This window comes from Protomyctophum parallelum (genome assembly GCF_964188405.1).
Source record: "Protomyctophum parallelum genome assembly, chromosome: 16".
Lineage (NCBI taxonomy): Eukaryota > Metazoa > Chordata > Actinopteri > Myctophiformes > Myctophidae > Protomyctophum > Protomyctophum parallelum.
In genome coordinates this window covers 40,873,700-40,895,094 of record NC_139711.1, presented here as the reverse complement: position 1 = coordinate 40,895,094, position 21,395 = coordinate 40,873,700, and the positions used below count along the sequence as shown (strand labels likewise).

The window sequence follows — 21,395 nt, the reverse complement described above, 5'->3', positions numbered from 1 at the left end:
TACAATATTCTGTACACTACATGTAGGTGTTAAATAATAAACCATCGTTTTACTTTAAACTAATACATTCCCTTATAGTTATCTCCATTCTCCACACCAGGTATGCTATAAGAATACATGGACTGGAAATTCCCTTTCACACATTTATGTAGCACTATGAACTTTATTTACAGAAAACATATACATATTTAAAAAATTGATGCAATAAGTAGTTACTTAAGTGTTACTTAATGTAAATTACAGTTGACTGAGTGTAAGTGTCCTCTGGTCTCCTGTGTGCAATGTGCATCTAACGTCTGTTTGATGAACAGAAGGACGTATTGATCCTGGTGTTTCTGGAGGACATTCCAGCCCACCAGTTGTCTCCCTACTATCACATGAAGAGGCTGGTGAAGAGACAGACCTACCTGAGCTGGTCCCGGGCTGGACAGCACCCTGGACTGTTCTGGCAGAACCTACGCAGAGCTCTGCAGGACACACCTCACACTGACCTGGGCTTGAATGAATCAGTGTCCAGATACTTGTAAAACTACGTGAGTGATGACACCAGAGGGACCTCATCTGACCTAATATAAAACTAATGACATCTGGGTACCATGGGCCCTAATTCCGTATGCCTTATCCCTAAACTGCTTTGCCCCATTTTATTTTATTTTATTTTATTTTATTTTATTTTATTTTATTTTATAAGATTTTTCTCCAGTGTGGAATACTGTATACACTGGTGTTGCTTATTTGACCTGTCTAAATACTTCCTCAATGTCAACAAAGTCCACACCCACAACACCAGAGGAAGTTCAACAGTTTGCTCCTATGCCACCAAAATGTAACAGTCAAGACTGTTCCCTTCCCTGAATCCCTTGACTCCTTCAAAACCGCTCTCAAAGGGCACCTACGAACGGCTGCAATTCGAAACTGGCCCCTGTAAAATCTGAATCACCCCCCACCCACCGACCCCTTCCCCCCCCCCCTCACTGTATATGTTTCTTTTCCCTTTTTACTCTTCTGTTCTTTGGCTATATACTGTAGAAGTGTCTCTAAATGTTTTGATGAATTGAACAAGGTGGACCCTCTAGTAAACAAGTGTAATGCTTTATTGAGTTGTCCACTCACAGTTAACAGTCTTTGTATTGAGTTGTGCTTGAAATGCACTGTAAGTCTGCATACTGTTATACATATTTCAATCAATCCATTGTCTTATAGCAGACCTTAAAACAGGTTGTTGTAGTGTGCCACTGCGCCCTCTTGTGGTTCAGATGCGTACGTCAGCCACACTGAACAAAAAGCCTGAATAGAAGGCCTTATGTTTGGACACAGGGACACACGTGTTGTTTACCTTCTCCTAATACTTGACTTATAAAGGTTTCAGCCTCATGTATTTCCAGGCTAATTGAACTGCTGTTCTCAGATTTCAGTCAACATGCCTTTGTTCATCAATGCAGAATCACTTTCTGTGTGTGTGTGTGTGTGTGTGTGTGTGTGTGTGTGTGTGTGTGTGTGTGTGTGTGTGTGTGTGTGTGTATACATGCGAGTATGTGTGTGTGTTCCCTCAACAGTTACCATAGAAACGCTAAGCACTGGTGGAGCTGTGACGAGGGGCCAGTGTCCAAAACACACAAGTCACACTAGCGCAGAAAAAACCCACATTTGATGGAAAGTATCAAAATCTTTGTTTATTCATAATGGTCAGTTTTTCTCTTTATGGTCACCACCAACATCCGCCCACCTATAGCTTAAGTAGGTCACAAGTGAAAGTGCACATGCAACAACAGCAAAACTCAGTGATTATTATTAGGCAATTATTGTATAACAGCATCAGTTTAGCAGATCTACAAAATAGCAGACCTACAAGCTCATAGCGCGCCACCGAGTGGCACGCGACGAGCTTGTAGGTCTGCTATTTTTATGGTGTTACATCACTTCAACGTGTACCAATGTCAGTGTTGCAGTCAGGGGTTGACAATAAGGTCTCAGACACACATGCCCAGGCAAGTACAGTCAGAGTCAGGTCATGTTCTCTATTTGCCCAAATGTCATGCCCACTTGCATAATATTATGAAGTAAATCGTCCATTATAAAATGACAGGTACAATTTGAAATGTATTTTTACTTTCTGGAGCTGTGCGATGTCATACCTCAATTTGTATGCCAACTATACCTACATTAGCTATGAATATTGACTATGGGTTCACACTTGTTATTTGATATCTTTAAGTGGCAACAGTGAAAACAGCACATTATCGGTAAACAGTGCTCTTATTCTACATTCCACAGAGCAGAAGACAGCACTCTGGCCACGTTCAGGTGTTTAGTCAGTTATCTTTAGTCAGTGCCTGTGCAGGCACTGATCAGTCTAACACACAACCTGTCTGAGATGGGCAAGTGTTTCACCGCGGGCGGAACCCCACATGACTCTCCACCTCTGTATGTGTCTCTGTATCGTGTGGGCCTCCTGTCCGGGCCTCCAACTGCATGGGGGAAGGGAGTGCTTTGGATAGGGGTTAGAGGGGGAGCACCGCCAGGGGTGGCGATAGGGGTTAGAGGGGGAGCACCGCCAGGGGTGGCGAGTAATCAGAATCAGCGTTATTGTCACATCACAGTTTTACGTAAAGAAAAGAAAAGTGTGTGAAAGTCATTTTTGTGCATAGTTCCCATCGTGTCATTTTTTTCCAAGAAAACAAAGAAAGGGAAGAAGAGAGGGGGTGGGGGGTAAGGACGGAGATCTCTAGGCAGGAAAGAAGAAAGTTTGAGAGCTTTTACCACAAAAAGTACAAAAAGATATTTACAAGCTTGTTTGACAAACGGCACAGCTGTAGAGGTCTCTCTTAGCTTATTTACAGTCTGTACAGCCGTAGGGCAGGTGTCCTAGCTCTGGCGTCCGTAGAGGCACTCCAGAGGGTCAGATGAAGTGCCGTGGTGGTGACCACCACCACCACCATTCGAGTCCTTCCTCTCTCCCTGTTGCAAATGGCCGACACGTTCCTCCTTCTCTCTGTGGCGAACGTCCAGGGTCACCGACTTGTTCCCTCCATGCCGTAGGAACCGCAGCCTCTGATGCAGGAGGGTGTCCATCTGGCATGCACCGATGATGTCAGGACGAGCGGCGTCCTGGGCAGGGAACGTGGGAGAGGCCAGGTGGCAGATGGAGAGGAGGTAGTCGTCTGGAGACGCAGGGGGCTGTGCGTGGTCCGCGGCGTGCGCGTCCCTCAACGTCTCCTCTGCTCCTTCTCGGATTGTGGGAAGCTGGAGTCTTCTCTTTGACAGCAGTCTGGAGCGAGTCCGCATGGCTGTGTGGGCGAGAGAGAAGAACCAAAAGTCATGTTTGACACCTTTTGCTCTAGTGGGCAACTACTCAAAATGAAAGCTAAGGCACTTAGAAATTCACATTCCATCCATTTTCATTAACATTTTATGTTGAAGCTATTCTCATGCTCAACGTAATAGTCATTTTCACTCCTCCAATTATAATAATCATCTAATCCTCCTCCTCCTCCTGCACCTCCTGTGAGTCAAGATAAAAGCGTACACTCCAGTTATAAGGTCATCTGTGACCGATTGGGATACAGCACCAACCCTTCAAGTTGATCTGGCATATTTTAAGATCCACAAACAGTTAATATTGTTACAGACAGTACATCATATCCGACTGGAAATGAGGACACATTTTCGTCATCACCTGCTGGCCTCCACTCACCCAGGAGGACCATGTAATCAGAAATTACACGTCATTCTAGTCTGTTAATCTGTCTACCCTCTGTTTACCCTCTTGTAAACAAGTGAAAAGCTTTATGGTGTCGTCCACTCACAGTTAACAGTCTTTGTATTGAGTTGTGCTTGAAATGTACTGTATAATTCAGCAAACTGTTAATACATATTTCAATCAATCAATCAATCAATCTACAACAGTAAAATCATTAATGCCGATTTAACTCAAAATAAGAGCTCCTTAATGCTCCATTAATGTATAGGTTCATGTAACCCAAGGTTAACCCCAATCATCATCTTAATTCATCCTCCATGTTTACTTTGGAGGAGCAGTGTGCAAATACCGTAGACTAAAATACAAACAAACTGAAGCACCATTAAGCTGCAAGGCAACAGAAATAGCCAGGGTATTTTAATGTGTTCCCATGCACACACTGAAGCAAATATGACTGAAGCCTATATTTTCTTATGCAACCCATATTGTTACAGCCCTGCATGAGTGCAGCCCACAATGTCTCCCAGAATGTCTCGCAGACTCCACCTCCGTGCCAAAAATAGTCTGAGCCAAAACCAAAAAAATCCAACCTCTCCCAGTTTCTTCAAGGTGTTGCCGTGGCTAAATATAGCTAACCAGTAACCACCACACCTTTATCCCCTTTCTAAAACTGCAGAACCATGGGCCTGGGCCATTCAGTGCTCTGAGACTGAGGCAAAGTCTGAAATAAGCAGCTTTTTAGAATGTCACATCTTGCACTTTCAACATGAATGATTATAGGCTTTTCTGCACGGCTTGCATTCACACTCACCTGCTTCCTATGTTGGTCTTTGTCCAAGACAAAGTGGCTCTCCTTCTCTTCTCTTGCTTGTTCCTTTAATTTCCCAAACGCAGCGGATGGTGCCAGTCTGTGTGCGGGGTTGTGTATTGTGTCTTCAGCATGCATGGGGTGATGCCTGTCCCCAGAATCCAACCTGTCTTTCTCTGTTCACAGACAGGAGGAGAATGCAGATGTATCTGCTCCTCATATCCCTCCTCCTATGTCTCTCTCTCTCTCAGTCTCTCTCAGTCTCTCTCTCTCTCTCTCTCTCTCTCTCTCTCTCTCTCTCTCTCTCTCTCTCTCTCTCTCTCCTCCCTCCCGCTAGCTCTAGCTCGGTCTCAGTTTGCCCTCCTTCCCTGCTTCTAAAAATAGACTTACCATCCATTTCCTTACCCTGAGCACCGCCATTGGCCAACCGTATTGATGGAGGGGAAGAGAGAGACAGAGATAGAGAGAGAGGGGGGGGGGGGGGGGGGCATTGAGTAGGATGAAATAAATATAGTTAATGGTGAGACGTTGATATTGAGGGAGGGGTTGAGTTAATATAGTCACAAGCAATCTTGAAAGAAATATGCCATTTGCCATTTAGTATGTTGTTGTCTCACCAGACTAAAGCACTGTATAGGCCTACATGTATAAATTAAGGCATGTGCAACGTATGTCACATGATCCATTCATTAACCGCTGCTGGTGGTGTTGGCTAGCCTAGTGTTTACTCTCTTAACCCATTCTGACCTGAGATCAGATTCATACGAGGTTTCCACTGGACACACACTGGTCTGATCAACCCATTCTGACCTGAGATCAGATTCTAGAAATGTCAGTCGTTCTCCGATTTTTCAAAAATAGCAGACCTACAAGCTCGTATCGCGCCACTCGGTGGCGCGATATGAGCTTGTAGATCTGCTATTTTTAAATAGCTAAAGCATAACATGATGCCAACACCAAAATGGGTGCCCGTTCAGAATGGGTGAACCTATCCCATATGGCCCCATAGCTAATGCACTCATTGCACTGTAAACATCCCTTATCACCTATATATTTAACAATAAACTAATCCTCAAACATGTCTACAAGAGCATTAATACCATGCTTATGTTATGGGCCAAGCTATGTTTACTGTCAAAAGTAAAGTCAAAAGTACAATATTTATTTTGGAAATATAGGAGTGAAAGTCATAAATACAAAAACACCCCCGTGTGAACTTGTGAAGTGAGGGGCGCTCTCTTATCATACGTCATCATACATCATCTCATTCTGGCCAATCACAATTTGCGTTCTAACTTTTTGTCTTCAATGTTTGTGTTTACAAACCCCCAAAGCTGGACATAGGAGGGGCTAGCGCCCCACAGAAAATACAAATACTCAAGTAAAGTACAGACACTTTTCTTGAAGTAAGGTACTCCAGTAAATGTACTGCACTTCGTTACGGTCCAGGTCCACCACTGATGGCGGCAAAATGACATAACTGTAAAGGCCTATGCAAAGTATGCATACTCCACTTTTAGGTGACAAAGTGAGTCGCTTACCACCGCGGCGTGACGTCATGTTGTAGTATTTCGGTGGTCACCTTATCACCCAAAACTGGAATATGATTTACACTATTGACTCACCACAAGAAAACACAGTCAACATTAAGGAACTGTGGCTGCATTCATTGTCTTTTTGATACAGAGACAGTCATGGTGGCAAGACTAACTGTTCAGGAGAGGAGAAAAACGATAGAGCATGTCTGAAATAAATGTCAGAGCTGAAATGTAATGAAATAAAGGCTTAAAACAGGTGTAATGTTAGAGCCCACAGAAGTGAACCTTTCAAGCCTGTTTTCTCAACTCGCTGTTTTCTGCAAGACATGCCATATCTCCAAAACTGGTGGGTCAAACAACTGAACAACCAATATGTCAATTTGAACATACATGAAAAAAAAAGAAATGAAAAAAAAACTTCAATGACTTAGCCTGGGTTGGTCGACCCATGGGATTCCCTGGTGGTGTGTGTGGTGTATAGAGATAAAGATACAAATAATGGCAACAAAAGATAGAAGAAAAATAAACAGACTGTGCTGATTGCTCAGCTTCGTCTTATCACGTTCAATGAATGAACGAACACACGCACACGCACACACACACACACACACACACACACACACACACACACACACACACACACACACACATACACACACACCCATGAGACCCATGACTCATGTGTGCAGACAACCATGACATGCTATATGCTAGCCAGTGTTCAAAGGTCACTTTATTTCTAGATCACGGCTATAATAAGATCCATTCACTAATAGAGTACACACACAAAAGTGTCAAAGTGCCTCAGTGTGATTGATTATACTGCTGCAAATAATGTTTACCTAGTACACTCACATTAGCACGGGCGCGCACCGCACACACAGTGACACGCCCATGGTGACGTGCCCACAGGAAGTCCCATTCAAAAGAAAACACTGTCAGCATGGATGGTCATTAAAGACAGTGCATATCAGTGGGGGAAGAAAGTACTCGTATTCTTCTATGTAAAAATTTAATTTTGAGTAAAAAGGTACAAAGGTAGGCCTATTGGCCTCAAAACATACTTTAAGTTAAAGTATTCAAATTTGTCCAAATTCTATTACAGTGATTCTCAAACTGTTTAATTTTAAGGACCCCCCACTTTGTATAATGCATTAGGCCACAGACCCTTGCCATTTTTGTATTAATCTCTGGGACCCCAATCCATACCCTGTAAAAATCCATTTAACTCTGGGACAATCAATCATTTAGCTGGGGACCCCTGGAAACCCCTCAAGGACCCCGGGGGTCCCCGGATCCCACACTGAGAACCACTACTGTGTTTATAGCACAAGTTCTAGTAGTTGTCCTCCTCTCCCATCAGCATCATTAAGAAATAAAAAGTACTACAATGTTTTACTTAAGTCAAACTATGAATACCTTTACTATTTAACTGAATGATGGATAAACTGTATGTAACCTAGATACCATACCCTGATGGAAAATGCTGTTTTACTTTTTTCTTTTCTTTTTTTTCTCTTTTTTTTTTACCTTCTTCTTATTATGTATACTAGTTTACTAATTACTTTACAGCAAAATGTACATACAGTATGTATGTGTATTCATTGCTGCATCAATAATAATAAGTGTTTTAAAAAAAAACTATCAATACTGAAATGCCAGTTACAAGTGAAAGTCCCGAATTCATGTACTTGAGTAAAAGTACAAAAGTATTGGCATCAAAATGTTACTGTACTGTACTTAAAATACCAAAAGTAAAATTACACGTTATGCAGAATGTTCCGTTTCAAAAGTAAAAAAAAGTTAGTTTTAGTCCTATTTTAGTCTTTTAGTCGACCAAATATAGTCTTTTAGCCTTAGGGACCTATCTTGCACCATCCCTTAATTACTCCTTATCTCTAAAGTTATTTTTACTATTTTGCAAAACATTTTAAAATAGTTCAACTAGCCGATCTACATCGACACGTTGTGATCTTGTAGGTTGGCTATTTGAACTATTTTAAAATGTTTTTCAAAATAGTAAAAGACGAAAAGACTGAATATGTATATTTAGTTACTCGAACACCAAACTCATGAAGCAGGGCAGAGACCTTCTTATATGCAAGAGTATGCCATTGACACAAATTAGAACTGTCCATTTCATCTAGTATTGTACACTATAGGCCTTGTGACCACCGCGCTCTGACTTATGGTGCGTTACCCGTTGAAATCACATTGTAAAAATAAAGGTAATGGGTCGCACACACCAAGACTGTGCTTTTAGATTTTACTTTTGCATGACAGACGTTACGGCTATCCAGCCTTCATCAGTGTCTCACTAAAAACGCAGTCTCGGTGTGTGCGACCCATTACCTTTATTCTTTACAAAGCATGGGTCCAAGCATGGGTCCAAACTCACTTACTTTCAACTACTGAGCCCAGTTCAATTTGTACCATAGCCTTTTTCTTCTCATTGTCCTTTCAATCCAACACAGAATACATTGTTGTGAAATCTTTTAAAACATTCAGTAGCATTTTTATTATTTAAAGGTTTGGCCCCAAACTTTCTTGTTATATTATGTTCATGGCATATGCATACTGTACATGAAATGTATATTGTGAGCCATACTGTTATGACATAATGAACAAATAACATATCATGATGACAGTATATGGACAAATGATTATTGTGATCATATGACAACATATGAACCTATAAGCATGGCAACATATTAACATATGACATATTATGAACATATGATAACTAGGGATGTCCCAATCACGTTTGTTTGCTCCCAATCCAATTCCGGTCATTTGATTTTGAGTATCTGCCGATACCAACTTTTCCCAATCCAATATATGCCATCCCAACACTTAACGCCATATCAATTCAATATCCAAAATCACAGACAATATGCAGTCTAATATAATGCTATGGATATAATAATGGGATGTCCCGATCATATGAACATATAGCATATGAAATATGACAACATATGAACATATGATAACATATGAACATAATGATAACATGTGAACTTATGCATAAAAGACAACATTATGCATAATATATGAACATATGATACACATATGGACATATATCATATGAATGGGACAACATATGTATGAAACATATAACATATGCTACGAACATGTCAACATATGTCAACATAGGAACATATGACATATAAACATACAGTATGACAACATATGAACATATGACATGCAGATGACACAACATATGAACATATAACATGACAATATATGAACATATACTGTATCAACATATATGAACATATAACAAAGAACACACGACAACACATGTACATAACATATGCCTGTCTATGCAGCACTGCAGTTTGCGCACAAAATTAAGAACTGTCCAGTGTTATGTCAAGTCAACCTAACAATTATGTGCTTCACACTGTTGGCTTATTATTAATGAGATAAAGGTTGCATGGGTTTGCTGATGGCTAGGGCCAAGGTGGTCAAGTTGAGTTGGAAGAGAGAGAGAGATAGAGAGAGTGTGTGTGTGTGTGTGTGTGTGTGTGTGTGTGTGTGTGTGTGTGTGTGTGTGTGTGTGTGTGTGTGTGCGTGCGTGTGTGCATGCGTGCGTGTGTGGAGTTGAGATTAAGCTGATGATTCTGACAGCAGAACAGTCTAAAACAAGTCAACATCATTCAAAAAAGGGAACATATGGGGGTATGGCAACACCATATTTGCATTAATGCCTCCAAAACAGTCAGTTTGCAGTTCATACAGAGTACCCGGATTCAGAAGATTGACCACTAACAAGGATACAATAATTAAATAATATCCAGCTATAATATCATAGCTATAAATAATATCATCTGTTAGTTGGCAGAGCCCTGAGAGCTGTTCATATTCGTTTAGTGAAGTGGTTTTCAACCTTTTTCATATAAAGCACCATAATTTATTTGCCATTTGAGACAGCCACGGAACACCATTTGATGAGATTAGCCTCTCAGACCCCAAACAAAAAGAATATTTTGGTATTGTTGGATAAGATTCTGTTCACAATGCCATACTGTATTGATGTGGTACCATTAGGAGAGACAACAGGCAAACGATCAAAAATAACAATTATTTTACATTCAATTCTTGTAAATAAAGTAATGCAGCAACAAAAGTGAAACCAAATGGACCCATAAGGGTCATGTTACACTCTAAAGAGTGTTTATTCTCCAAGAACTATTTAAAATCACAGAACATGACACATCATCCCATCCCCTTCATCATATCATCTAGCTTGGTTTCTCCAAATATCCTATTTTTTATTATTATAATTTTCAAACTATTTGTTAAAATTATATAACAATCTCTAAGTCGAATCATGCAAACAAAGAGAAAAAAAACTTGACTAATCGTTTAAGAGATTGGGTAGTCGACTAAGAATCTCTCGATCGATTATCTCCTCGATTATTTGATGCATCAAAAGTAGAATAACCACTAAGAAGATAATCGATGATGTGTGCTGGTTTTTATGTTGGCCGTTGCATGCCTTCCACTTATTTTCAACATTCTAACCACAAGGACACTGTTCTGGTCCAACAAACAAAGTCTTTAGCCTAGAACTGGAGGGCTATACTTGGGGTCATGGGATCAGTAAAATAAAAACCTCTGGGTTTCCCAGGCTATGGGATCATGCAGTGACATCATACAGATGTACAACTTTGTGATGTCACTGATCCAATAACCCCAAGTTCTAGAATCTAGACCTCCAGTTCTAGGCTAAACAGTATTACTTCTTAGACACAACTCTAAGGTATATTAATGACATAGTTCAATGTTGAAAATGAGTGGTGTTCCCCTTTCCAGGTTCCCACATTACATAATAATAATAATATATACGATTTATATAGCGCTTTTCTGGGTACCCAAAGTCGCTTTACAGAAAGAGGTACAGACATATTTATTAGAAAACTATTTAAAAAGGTTTAAAAGGTTAAAAACTAGAAATCAAAATCAAAAGAGGGACAAACAAGAAGGGTGTGTGTGTGTGTGTGCATGTGTGTACATGTTTTCGTCAAGATGATGTGAATGTGTGCACCAGTATAGTTTCAATAAAGATCATCATCATCACAGTTCCAAGACATTTCACCATCAACTCATACATGATTCATTTTCTATTGAGATATTGAGCTTATAGGCTGCTGTTCGAAGCGTTTCATTTTTAAATACAGTATTAAGAGCACAAACAAAGCCACCAACGACATCAACAGCTATCTCTCCCCCTGTCAGGTCATTCAATTCAATCAGTTCAATTAAATAGAAAGTAAAGATTTCAGACAACTTAAAATTTGCAAAATACCACAGGCAATTGAACTTTAATAAATATTAAAACATTAACTTCTGTTTCATATGTACAGATATCGTACAGAGACGTATGTGCTTTGGCAGCAGCTGCAAGGCAGAAATGTACCAGTATTAACATGTTCGGAAACATAAAAAAATGAACTGGCCCTCGAAGCTTCTATCGTGATGATAGATTTGTGGATATGAATAGGCTTATTTTTTTCTTCTTATTATTTCATCTTCCTATTGAGAAATATACACAACTGAAAGCACAATGACTCAATGTCTTTAAGCACCACAGCAACTAAATTAATTACCACACTGTTCTGACCATTTAGTTAAAAATATATGGAAAATATCAATATATCAAAACCATTTCTTTAATTTACACTTTGACAACTCTTGAATTGAGATATTAACATATATCTTCATATATGTTATTGTTACGGTCATATTATGTATTTTCCTGTGTGTTGCCCTGTGCGCACGCACGCACGCACACATGCACAGTGTTTCCTGTCAAAATCCAGGAAACACCGTTTGGCCTCAATAGTCTTCCAGAGCTCTCGTTAGCTGCCTGAGAGATGGCATGATGTCAACATACATACCGTACGACGTACGTATGTTGTTGTTTCGGACAGCGTAACAGTCTTAAGACAAGTCATTCAAAAAAGGGAACATATGGGGGTATGGTAACACTATATTTGCATTAATGCCTCCAAAACAGTCAGTTTGCAGTTCATACAGAGTACCCGGATTCAGACCATGAACAAGGATACAATAATTAAATAATATCCAGCTGGTCTCATCTGTTAGTTGGCAGAGCCCTGAGAGCTGTTCATATTCGTTTAGTGAAGTGGTTTTCAACCTTTTTCATATAAAGCACCATTATTTATTTGGCATTTGAGACAGCCACGGACCACCATTTGATGAGATTAGCCTCTCAGACCCCAAACAAAAATAATACTTTGTTATTGTTGGATAAGATTCTGTTCACAATTTCATACTGTATTGATGTGGTATGCTACCATTAGGACAACAGGCAAACGATCAAAAATAACAATTATTTTACATTCTCTAAATTCTTGTAATTAAGTAATGCAGATGTGTAACAAAAACAACTGTTGAGCATGTAAAGTTGAAACCAAATGGACCCATAAGGGTCATGTTACACTTAAAGATTCATAAGGGTCCCTTTGGTTACCAACTCTGCATTTAGCTGGGTTGGGGACCACTTGAAACTCCCTCAACGAACACTGGTGATCCCCGGACCACTGGTTGAAAACCACTGGTTTAGTGGGTTATATTTATTCCTGCAGTCCTGGGTGGCAATGCTGTTTTATTTTACATTTTGAGTCTAGCTTTTGTTGATTCATAAGTGCTGGCAGGGATGTCTGCATTGCAGACACGTATGGTCTATTGTGGTACCCTATATGTGCCAGATCTTCAAACAAATACATAGTGGCATATTTGTCTGGATCCAAATGTAAAGTGATTGACAAATTGAGTGGTTTTCGTCACATCTGTTTATGTAGGCTACTATTGTGGTTGCACAGACAAGACGGTTTGCTTCAAATCGGCAACTGTTTTACAGTCTATATAATCTAAAAGGATTTTCTTTATTCAAAACAAATGTGCAAACATCTGGCCATGATTTTTGTTTCTCTCAAAGGGTCCAGTGTGCCATAGCTACTGATGCGAGAGTCTGGATGTCATAAAGACAGTCAGTATTTAGTGTTTCTGCAAATAAGGGCACGTCGACGGGATGCTTGACAGGAGCTCAGAAGGGCTTTAAAAACAACCAGTCTTTTTAAGAAGACGTCATCTCTATAAGAGAAATGAGAAGGGGCTTTGCATCTATATTCCTCACGCTGGCCGAGCTCGCTTCATCCTGAGCAGAAAGTTCCGCTTCTCCTCCAGAAGCTCCTGGATGCGCTTGTTCCTCGTCCTCTCTCGGAGGTTGATCCGACGCCTCGCGATCAGGTTGCTCTGAGAGAGGTCGTTGTCTACGCCCACGACTCTGCTGCTGCCGTACGGGATGAGGTCGACAGAGTTGTTCTCACTGACCTCCTCCTCCACTACTACTCCACCCCAGTGGGGCCCGACCGTGGCCGTTGCCGTGGTCGTGTAAATGAGTCGTTCCGCGGTGGTCTGGAGAGGAGGAGGGTCGGTGATTAGGTCCGAGGTCGTGACGCTCACCGGGATGTACTCGGGCAGGTCCGACCAATAAGGTGAGCGCAGGTCCCTGACGTCATCGCCGGTGACAGTAGGAATCACCAGCGCGAGGTCGTCGTCCATCACCAGCGTTCCGCTAGTCATCATCACGGCGGGATGGCCGTACGGCATCGTACTGTGATCGCCACTGAGAACGCTCTCGCCTCTGATAATGAGTGTGGCATCGCCGCTGCTGCTTAAAGCGACATCGCTGCTAGACACTGTGGCGTCCTCAAAGTAAATGGTTCCGTCGGGCGACGTTATGACGTCGTGAAACGTAAACGTACTGGGCGTTGAGGTTCCCTCGTCTGTGCGGAGATAGAGCCACTGAGGAGTTTCGCTTGTAGTTTCTCTATCATTGCTGATTGACGGTGGGACAGGCATGCTTGGAGCTGTGGCAAGGGAACTAGTGCTGGGGGACGGTGTGAAAGAGGGATACTCCCATAAGGGTTCTTGGCTTGTTAAGTGAGTGTGGGCTGTGTCGGAGGAGGAGGGAGTTGTCATTGGTGGGCTGGTCTTTTTCTGACTGATATTTTTATTTTTATTGGATTTTGGTGGCATGACCTTTTTAGCCTCTAGAATAGCTTGCATTATTGTTTTCTTTTTGGGGACAGACTTTTCTGGAATATCTTTTTGGGGTATAGACTTTTTTGGAAAATCCTTTTTGGGCACAGTCTTTGCTGGAATATTCTTTTTGGGCACAGTCTTTGCTGGAATATTCTTTTTGGGCAGAGTCTTTGCTGGAATATTCTTTTTGGGCACAGTCTTTGCTGGAATATTCTTTTTGGGCACAGTCTTTGCTGGAATATTGTTTTTGGGATTAGATTTGGCTGGAATATTCTTTTTTGGCACAGATTTAGCTGGAATATTCTTTTTGGGATAATTAGCTGGAATATTCTTTTTGGGCACAGATTTAGCTGGAATATTCTTTTTGGGATTAGACTTGGCTGGAATATTCTTTTTAGGGATAGTCTTTTTGGGGGCAGATTTTGCAGGAGTATTCTTTTCGGGAGTGGTCTTAGATGGAATAACCTTTTTGTTGGTGTTTTTTGCTTCAATAGCGGTTTTGGTAGTATTTTTCGTTGGGGTGTTCTTTTTCAATTGCGTCTTCGGTGGAATCACTTTTTTGGTGTTATTCTTTGGTGGAACATTCTTTTTGGGATTGGACTTTGCCGGAGTTGTCTTTTTTGGGATGATTTTGGGACCTAGCGGTGTTGGAGTATCTGTAGTGTATGGTGGGTTTAGGTGTGCGGTATCATCAGTGTTGTCCGGAGGGGGCAGAGGCAGGGGGTAAGCAGTAGTGCTGGGACTAGTGGTGGTAACTGGGAAGGTTGCCATAGGGGTAGTAGGAACGCTGGAAGGGACTTCAGGGGTGGTAGGAGGAAGAGTAGTAGGGGAGGTAAACGGGTGGGTGAAGACGGTGGATGTGGTGGCGATGGCCGGGGATTGAGCCATTATCCACTGGGTGGCACTGGTCTGTTCAGGGGAGGTGGACGGATGAGTGGGGACGACGGGGTCTGCGACGGTGGTGACAGGGTCTGGGATGAGGGTGGTGACAGGGTGGTCTGTGATGGTGGTGACAGGGTCTGTGATGAGGGTGACAGGGTGGTCTGTGATGGTGGTGACAGGGTCTGGGATGAGGGTGGTGACAGGGTCTGCGACGGTGGTGACAGGGTCAGTGATGGTGGTGGTGAAAGTGTCTGGGATGAGGGTGGTGACAGGGTCAGTGATGGTTGTGACAGGGTCCGGGATGAGGGTGGTGACAGGGTCTGTGATGAGGGTGACAGGGTGGTCTGTGAAGATGGTGGTGTCAGGGTCTGTGGTGACAGTGGTGACAGGGTAGTCTGTGAAGATGGTGGTGTCAGGGTCTGTGGTGACAGTGGTGACAGGGTGGTCTGTAAAGATGGTGGTGTCAGGGTCTGGGAAGACAGTGGTGACAGCGTGGTCTGTGAAGATGGTGGTGTCAGGGTCTGGGATGACAGTGGTGACAGGGTCTGTGGTGGTGGTGGTGATGTTGCTGCAGGATTTGCAGCACATGCGCTGGTAGCCCGGTAGGGAGCAGTAGCGCTTCAGCACCTCCATGCTACAGAACACTGAGCGGTCTCCATGACAGCGCTGGCCTGTGGGGGGAGGGGGGAGAGAACAGAGAGCTGAGACATGGGTACAGCGGGAGGGAGGGCTCGTGTGTGTGTGTGCGTGTGTGGTTTACTAGCAGCAGTGGTTAAAAAGTTTTTTTTTTTTTTTTTTAAATCTATAATCTACAAGATCTACAAGCTCACAATGCGTTGCATCGTGACGCATTGTAAGCTTGTAGATCGGCTATTTTCAAATTGATGTATATAGGGCTGAAGTGGTAAATGTATGTTTTGTAATGATAAAGATCTACAAAGTAACTAGCAACTAAAGTTTTCAAATAATTGTAGTGGAGTAAAAGTACAATATTTGCCTCTGAGGTGTATTGTGGAGTAGAAGTAAAAAAAAAAAGGAAATGCTCAAGTAAACTAAAAGTACCACCACTGTTTGGGGATACAATTTCAAGATTTCGTGTTCAAGAAGACATTTTTAGAACGAGCCGTTTTCTGTCTGCACGTGCACGTGTCCGTGCGTGAATCTGTGTGTATCCACACTGTGTACAGTCATTGTAGTACATTGTGGTAAAGCCACACCATTAGGCAGACAATGCAGAAAGGAAGAGTAGAAAAACCCAAATGCATCTGCAGCAGTCATTAGGTTAGTTCAGAGCAACAGAAATCAATAGAGGAGGAGGAGGAGGAGGATAGAGGCCAGGCTTCTGTTGTGGAGACATGTGTTTCTGAAGCTGAATGTTGTTTTGATTTGAACTACTTTAAGATAGGGCATTCACTTCTAGTCATTTTTACTAGTTGACTAGTTGCCTTGATCTTGAGGCCTAAAAAAAAAAAGGTCGACAAGTGGATTTCCTAGTCGACAAGTAAACTAGTCGACTAGTTGCTTAATGCCCTACTGTACGACTTTTTCTCGTGTTGCTTGATTTGTACCCGTCCGTAACCATGGCAGTACAATGAGCTCCCTGTCAAATCGGACACAGAATCCAGTGAAAATTCCCCAGAGAAACGTCTCACTTTTTAAAACATTTTTATTGATACAACCTTTGCTGTTTGAGAATGACAGGAACTGAAACAATGAGATGTACACCCCGCCCCCCCGCCCTCAATATATAGATATATTCTTTTCTTAAGAAAAATAATTCAACTGTATCGAAAGGTACAAGTTCACAGTCACTTTGGTAAAACACTTCATTACTTGGAAATCAATCAGTCAATCAGTTTATCAATTTTGAGGAATCAAATGAAAGAAGGTATACATAAATGATAATATATAGTTTTGCTGCTTCAAATTATAACACGGGATTTCCATGATGATGATGATGATGATGTAAAAACTCGGAATGGCACGTTAAGTGTCATATGAAACATTTACAAAACATTAATAAAAGTTTTCCCTGATAAATCAAAGTGCATATAGACGCAGTGCACGTAGTCCATCTGAATGCCCCCCCCCCCCCCCCCCCCCGACGTTAACCCCCCCCCACCCCCCCCCCCGACCATTATAACGTCGGCCGCACCACCACCACCACGCAGCAGGCTAGTGAAGCCACGAAAACAGTTACCCAAAGTATATAGAATATTATAGATTCTTTCTTTTTTTTTGTCATAAGTAAGAAGATAACAGTCATGAACGTTATTAAATACAGTCAACACCAATGGTATATATACAGTATCGCACTGCTATGGTAACGGTCCACCTTTTCCCGCGAGGAAAAACCTTTTTGATAGCGATCGCTACATCGTCGTCACAACAGAAATATGTGATCACAATAACAATGACAAGTCTGAAGTGTTTCGTTGTTTTTTTTTTCTTTTTCCACATGTATCGATACCCTAGAACCTTTTTGTAAACCCTTCCAGTCGGAAATAATGTCACCGACGTCACCAGCTTGGTATTAGGTGTTGATGATGGTTGGTTGGCGTTGGCGTGTGAGTTTTTTGAAGCTGCCTCTATTCCACGTGAAAACTTTTTCGATGAGTAATAAAGCAGATAAATGCCGTTACATTCAAATCCAAGATAAGGCATTGTTCATGTGGTTAATGTTCGTCACAAAAGTAAAAAGGAAAAAAAAAAGTCGATCGGACGGACGCTTTCAAATCAAGGTTTATGAGGTATTTCTGTATCTGATCGCTATATGACTAGAAGCCTGAATGAATGAGCACACACACACACACACACACACACACACACACACACATGCAATTGCACGGACGCACACACACGCACACGCACGCACACACACACGCACACGAACGCAAATGCGCATACAGTGCAGTACTTCAGTCTTTCACTTACCTCCCTTCCTCCCTTGTTCCTTCTCTCTTTCACTCGCCTCAAAACAAACACACGACACACATCTGCTCTCACACTCACACACACACACACACAGCCACATGCACACGCAGTCACTCACGTACGCACGCACAGACGCACACACACATACAATCGACAGGATGCAAAAATGTGCATGACAAAAAGGTGATTGAAAATACGGTAAACCACTGATCCATCTGAGAGAATGGAGAGGCAACTAACTGATCAAATCCTGCATAATAGAACGTCTTCCCCGCCTTCCCCCCAAAACACTTTACCCTTATTAAATATTTTTCATCTGTATTCATGTAAAATCAATAAAAAAATACACATAACAGTCAAGGATCTAAGCGATCAATAGCAGTCCAAAGGTTTTTAGGCAAATAAGCTACAGCTTATTCATGGTAAAACATTGTTATTAATATTATTGTTTACTCATATATATAGATTTAGATTTATAGGTATATATAAATACAAATATATTCATAGGTGTATTTGTTTAAAGTCTGCAAGCACAAATAAGCTGCATTTTATTGAACTTTAGTATTAACAGTCAAAGAGAAGATGGTTCGATGGTGGTGAGATGGGAAGCAACCTCAGGTGGTCTTACTACCCTGTGTTATTTTTTCTTCGTCTTCCATTTAACCCTCACTACGAGATTGTTCACCTCACAGCCCCCCCCTCTCCCCTCCCCCCCGCCCCCCGCCCCCCGCCCCCCACCCCACAGAAAGAAAATAAAAGGTTTTCTTATGTCACTTCCTGTATACCTGTGCAGAGTTCCTTCCTGTCAAACTTGAGGCCTCTTTTTGTACGCCGGTGTGTGGTCGGTGTTGCTTGTGTTGCCCAAACAGAACCGACCTGCGAGCCCAAAGAGCGCGCGCCGTGCATGGTCGCTGCGAATGCGATGCGACGCCGCGTCCTTGCGGGCTCGCAGATCGGGTTTCTGTTGGGCAAAAAGGACAACACCCTCACACAACAGAGTATAAAGTAGTCTCGAGAGTGAAACGCAGGATGAGATTTGAACCACTGTTCTCATTCCAGAACGGAACCAGGATGAGGGATGAGCATTGTTTTTCTTTTCTTCTTCTTTCTTCTTTTTTTTTTTAGCAAAGATGTCCTCATTGTGACGAGATCACATTCACAATAAAGCTTTCATATATATTTCTTTGACTTTTTTTTTTTTTTCTCATTTTAAATATATAGATATTTATATACCTTTTCTGTTTGTCACCTGTCGCTCCCTACAATGACAGCGCACCAGAGAAGGAGGAGGGGGAGAAAAAAAAGCACGTCTGCATCTCAGGAGCGGTATAACCCATGACAACACGCAGCTAGCTCGCGCGGCGAAACGCAGGCCGCCCCGAAGCCGCTAGGGGGCCTCGCTCCGCTCGCCCACGGCGGCCCCCACGACGACGCCTCTCCGTCCGTGCTCAAAATCTGCTCGCTTCCGTTTTCCCCCGTTTTCCACATCAAAGTTTGTATGTTAAATCTTTTGAGTTTTCGACTGGCCAGCGGTTACAACACAATGCTCCACAAAGGAAAGAGAGAGAGAGATAGAGAGAGAGACAGAGAGACAGAGCATAGAGAGAAGAACCAACCAGCGCACACACAGGGGGGGAAAGCCAGAGACACCCCCCAGTTAGAGCCGCCTCAGACACAGAGAGAGAGAGAGAGAGAGACACCCCCCCAGTTAGAGCCGCCTCAGACAGAGAGAGAGAGAGAGAGAGAGAGAGAGAGAGACACCCCCCCCCCCCCCCCCACCTCCAACACACCCCGAAAAGATATTAAAAGCGAAAGCTTTTTTTTTGCCGCTCGCACGGGCGCGGGCACAGGAAAAGAGAAGAGAGGTGTCAGGGGGCCAGCCGAGGCCGGCCCTGGAGAGACAGCAGCACAGAGACGGGCAGGGACCAGCGCAGGACAGACGGCCCGCTGTGGAGGCCGGGCTGCGAGGAGCTATAGAGGGAGGGTTTACGTGACGAGATCTTGATGGGGAAGTTGGGGTTGGGACGCGACAGCCACTGGATCAGGATGTTGCCGTTCTTGTTCAGGTCGGACGAGCCCTCTGCGGGGAGAGAGAGAGAGAGAGAGAGAGAGAGAAATGGGGAAAAAAGAGGAATATTTAAAACTTTTTATTTGCCGGGGAATGTGTGAGTGCCAGCAGATTTCTTTTTTACTCTGAAAAGCCCCTCCATTCGGTTCCTCCCCAAAACCGGGAGGCATAATCTTCCATTATAACGCTGGTCACGCTAAAGGCTCTCTAGGAGCGTTAATATTCCATAGAGACGCTAAAGTCTCTCTAGGAGCGTTAATATTCCATAGAGACGCTAAAGGCTCTCTAGAAGCGTTAATATTCCATAGAGACGCTAAAGTCTCTCTAGGAGCATTAATATTCCATAGAGACGCTAAAGGCTCTCTAGAAGCGTTAATATTCCATAGAGACGCTAAAGGCTCTCTAGAAGCGTTAATATTCCATAGAGACGCTAAAGGCTCTCTAGAAGCGTTAATATTCCATAGAGACGCTAAAGGCTCTCTAGAAGCGTTAATATTCCATAGAGACGCTAAAGGCTCTCTAGAAGCGTTAATATTCCATAGAGACGCTAAAGTCTCTCTAGGAGCGTTAATATTCCATAGAGACGCTAAAGTCTCTCTAGAAGCGTTAATATTCCATAGAGACGCTAAAGGCTCTCTAGAAGCGTTAATATTCCATAGAGACGCTAAAGTCTCTCTAGGAGCGTTAATATTCCATAGAGACGCTAAAGGCTCTCTAGAAGCGTTAATATTCCATAGAGACGCTAAAGGCTCTCTAGAAGCGTTAATATTCCATAGAGACGCTAAAGGCTCTCTAGGAGCGTTAATATTCCATAGAGACGCTAAAGGCTCTCTAGGAGCGTTAATATTCCATAGAGACGCTAAAGGCTCTCTAGGAGCGCTAATATTCCATAGAGACGCTAAAGTCTCTCTAGGAGCGTTAATATTCCATAGAGACGCTAAAGGCTCTCTAGGAGCGTTAATATTCCATAGAGACGCTAAAGTCTCTCTAGAAGCGTTAATATTCCATAGAGACGCTAAAGGCTCTCTAGAAGCGTTAATATTCCATAGAGACGCTAAAGGCTCTCTAGGAGCGTTAATATTCCATAGAGACGCTAAAGTCTCTCTAGAAGCGTTAATATTCCATAGAGACGCTAAAGGCTCTCTAGAAGCGTTAATATTCCATAGAGACGCTAAAGGCTCTCTAGGAGCGTTAATATTCCATAGAGACGCTAAAGGCTCTCTAGAAGCGTTAATATTCCATAGAGACGCTAAAGGCTCTCTAGAAGCGTTAATATTCCATAGAGACGCTAAAGGCTCTCTAGAAGCGTTAATATTCCATAGAGACGCTAAAGTCTCTCTAGGAGCGTTAATATTCCATAGAGACGCTAAAGTCTCTCTAGAAGCGTTA

At 42.5% G+C, this 21,395-nt stretch overlaps 2 protein-coding genes across 3 annotated transcripts in view; both read right to left on the bottom strand.

The window, feature by feature from the left end:
- LOC310873990 (A disintegrin and metalloproteinase with thrombospondin motifs 2-like) overlaps positions 1–21,395 on the bottom strand; it is a 344,256-nt gene that overhangs the window by 117,897 nt on the left and 204,964 nt on the right. Inside the window, exons 21-22 of one of the 2 annotated variants that reach the window (XM_083786633.1) lie at positions 19,929–20,018; positions 12,411–15,675 (exon numbers count right to left, since the gene is read on the bottom strand). The exons of the other annotated variant lie outside the window; for it this stretch is intronic. Coding sequence (XP_083642759.1) covers positions 13,208–15,675; positions 19,929–20,018 — 2,558 coding nt within the window. The 3' untranslated portion in view covers positions 12,411–13,207. Of the gene's footprint in view, positions 1–12,410; positions 15,676–19,928; positions 20,019–21,395 lie in introns of those variants that run through there. 2 annotated transcript variants of the gene reach the window in all.
- LOC310873992 (uncharacterized protein) lies at positions 2,579–4,682 on the bottom strand. The gene is made up of 2 exons (XM_083786641.1): positions 4,512–4,682; positions 2,579–3,287 (listed from the first exon to the last, which is right to left on the bottom strand). Exon 2 carries the CDS (start codon positions 3,283–3,285, stop codon positions 2,866–2,868), a length of 420 nt encoding a protein of 139 aa, XP_083642767.1. The 5' UTR covers positions 3,286–3,287; positions 4,512–4,682; the 3' UTR covers positions 2,579–2,865.

Coding starts and splice junctions, on each gene's coding strand:
- LOC310873992 (XM_083786641.1), bottom strand. CDS start 3,285: ATGCGGACTCGCTCCAGACTGCTGTCAAAGAGAAGACTCCAGCTTCCC.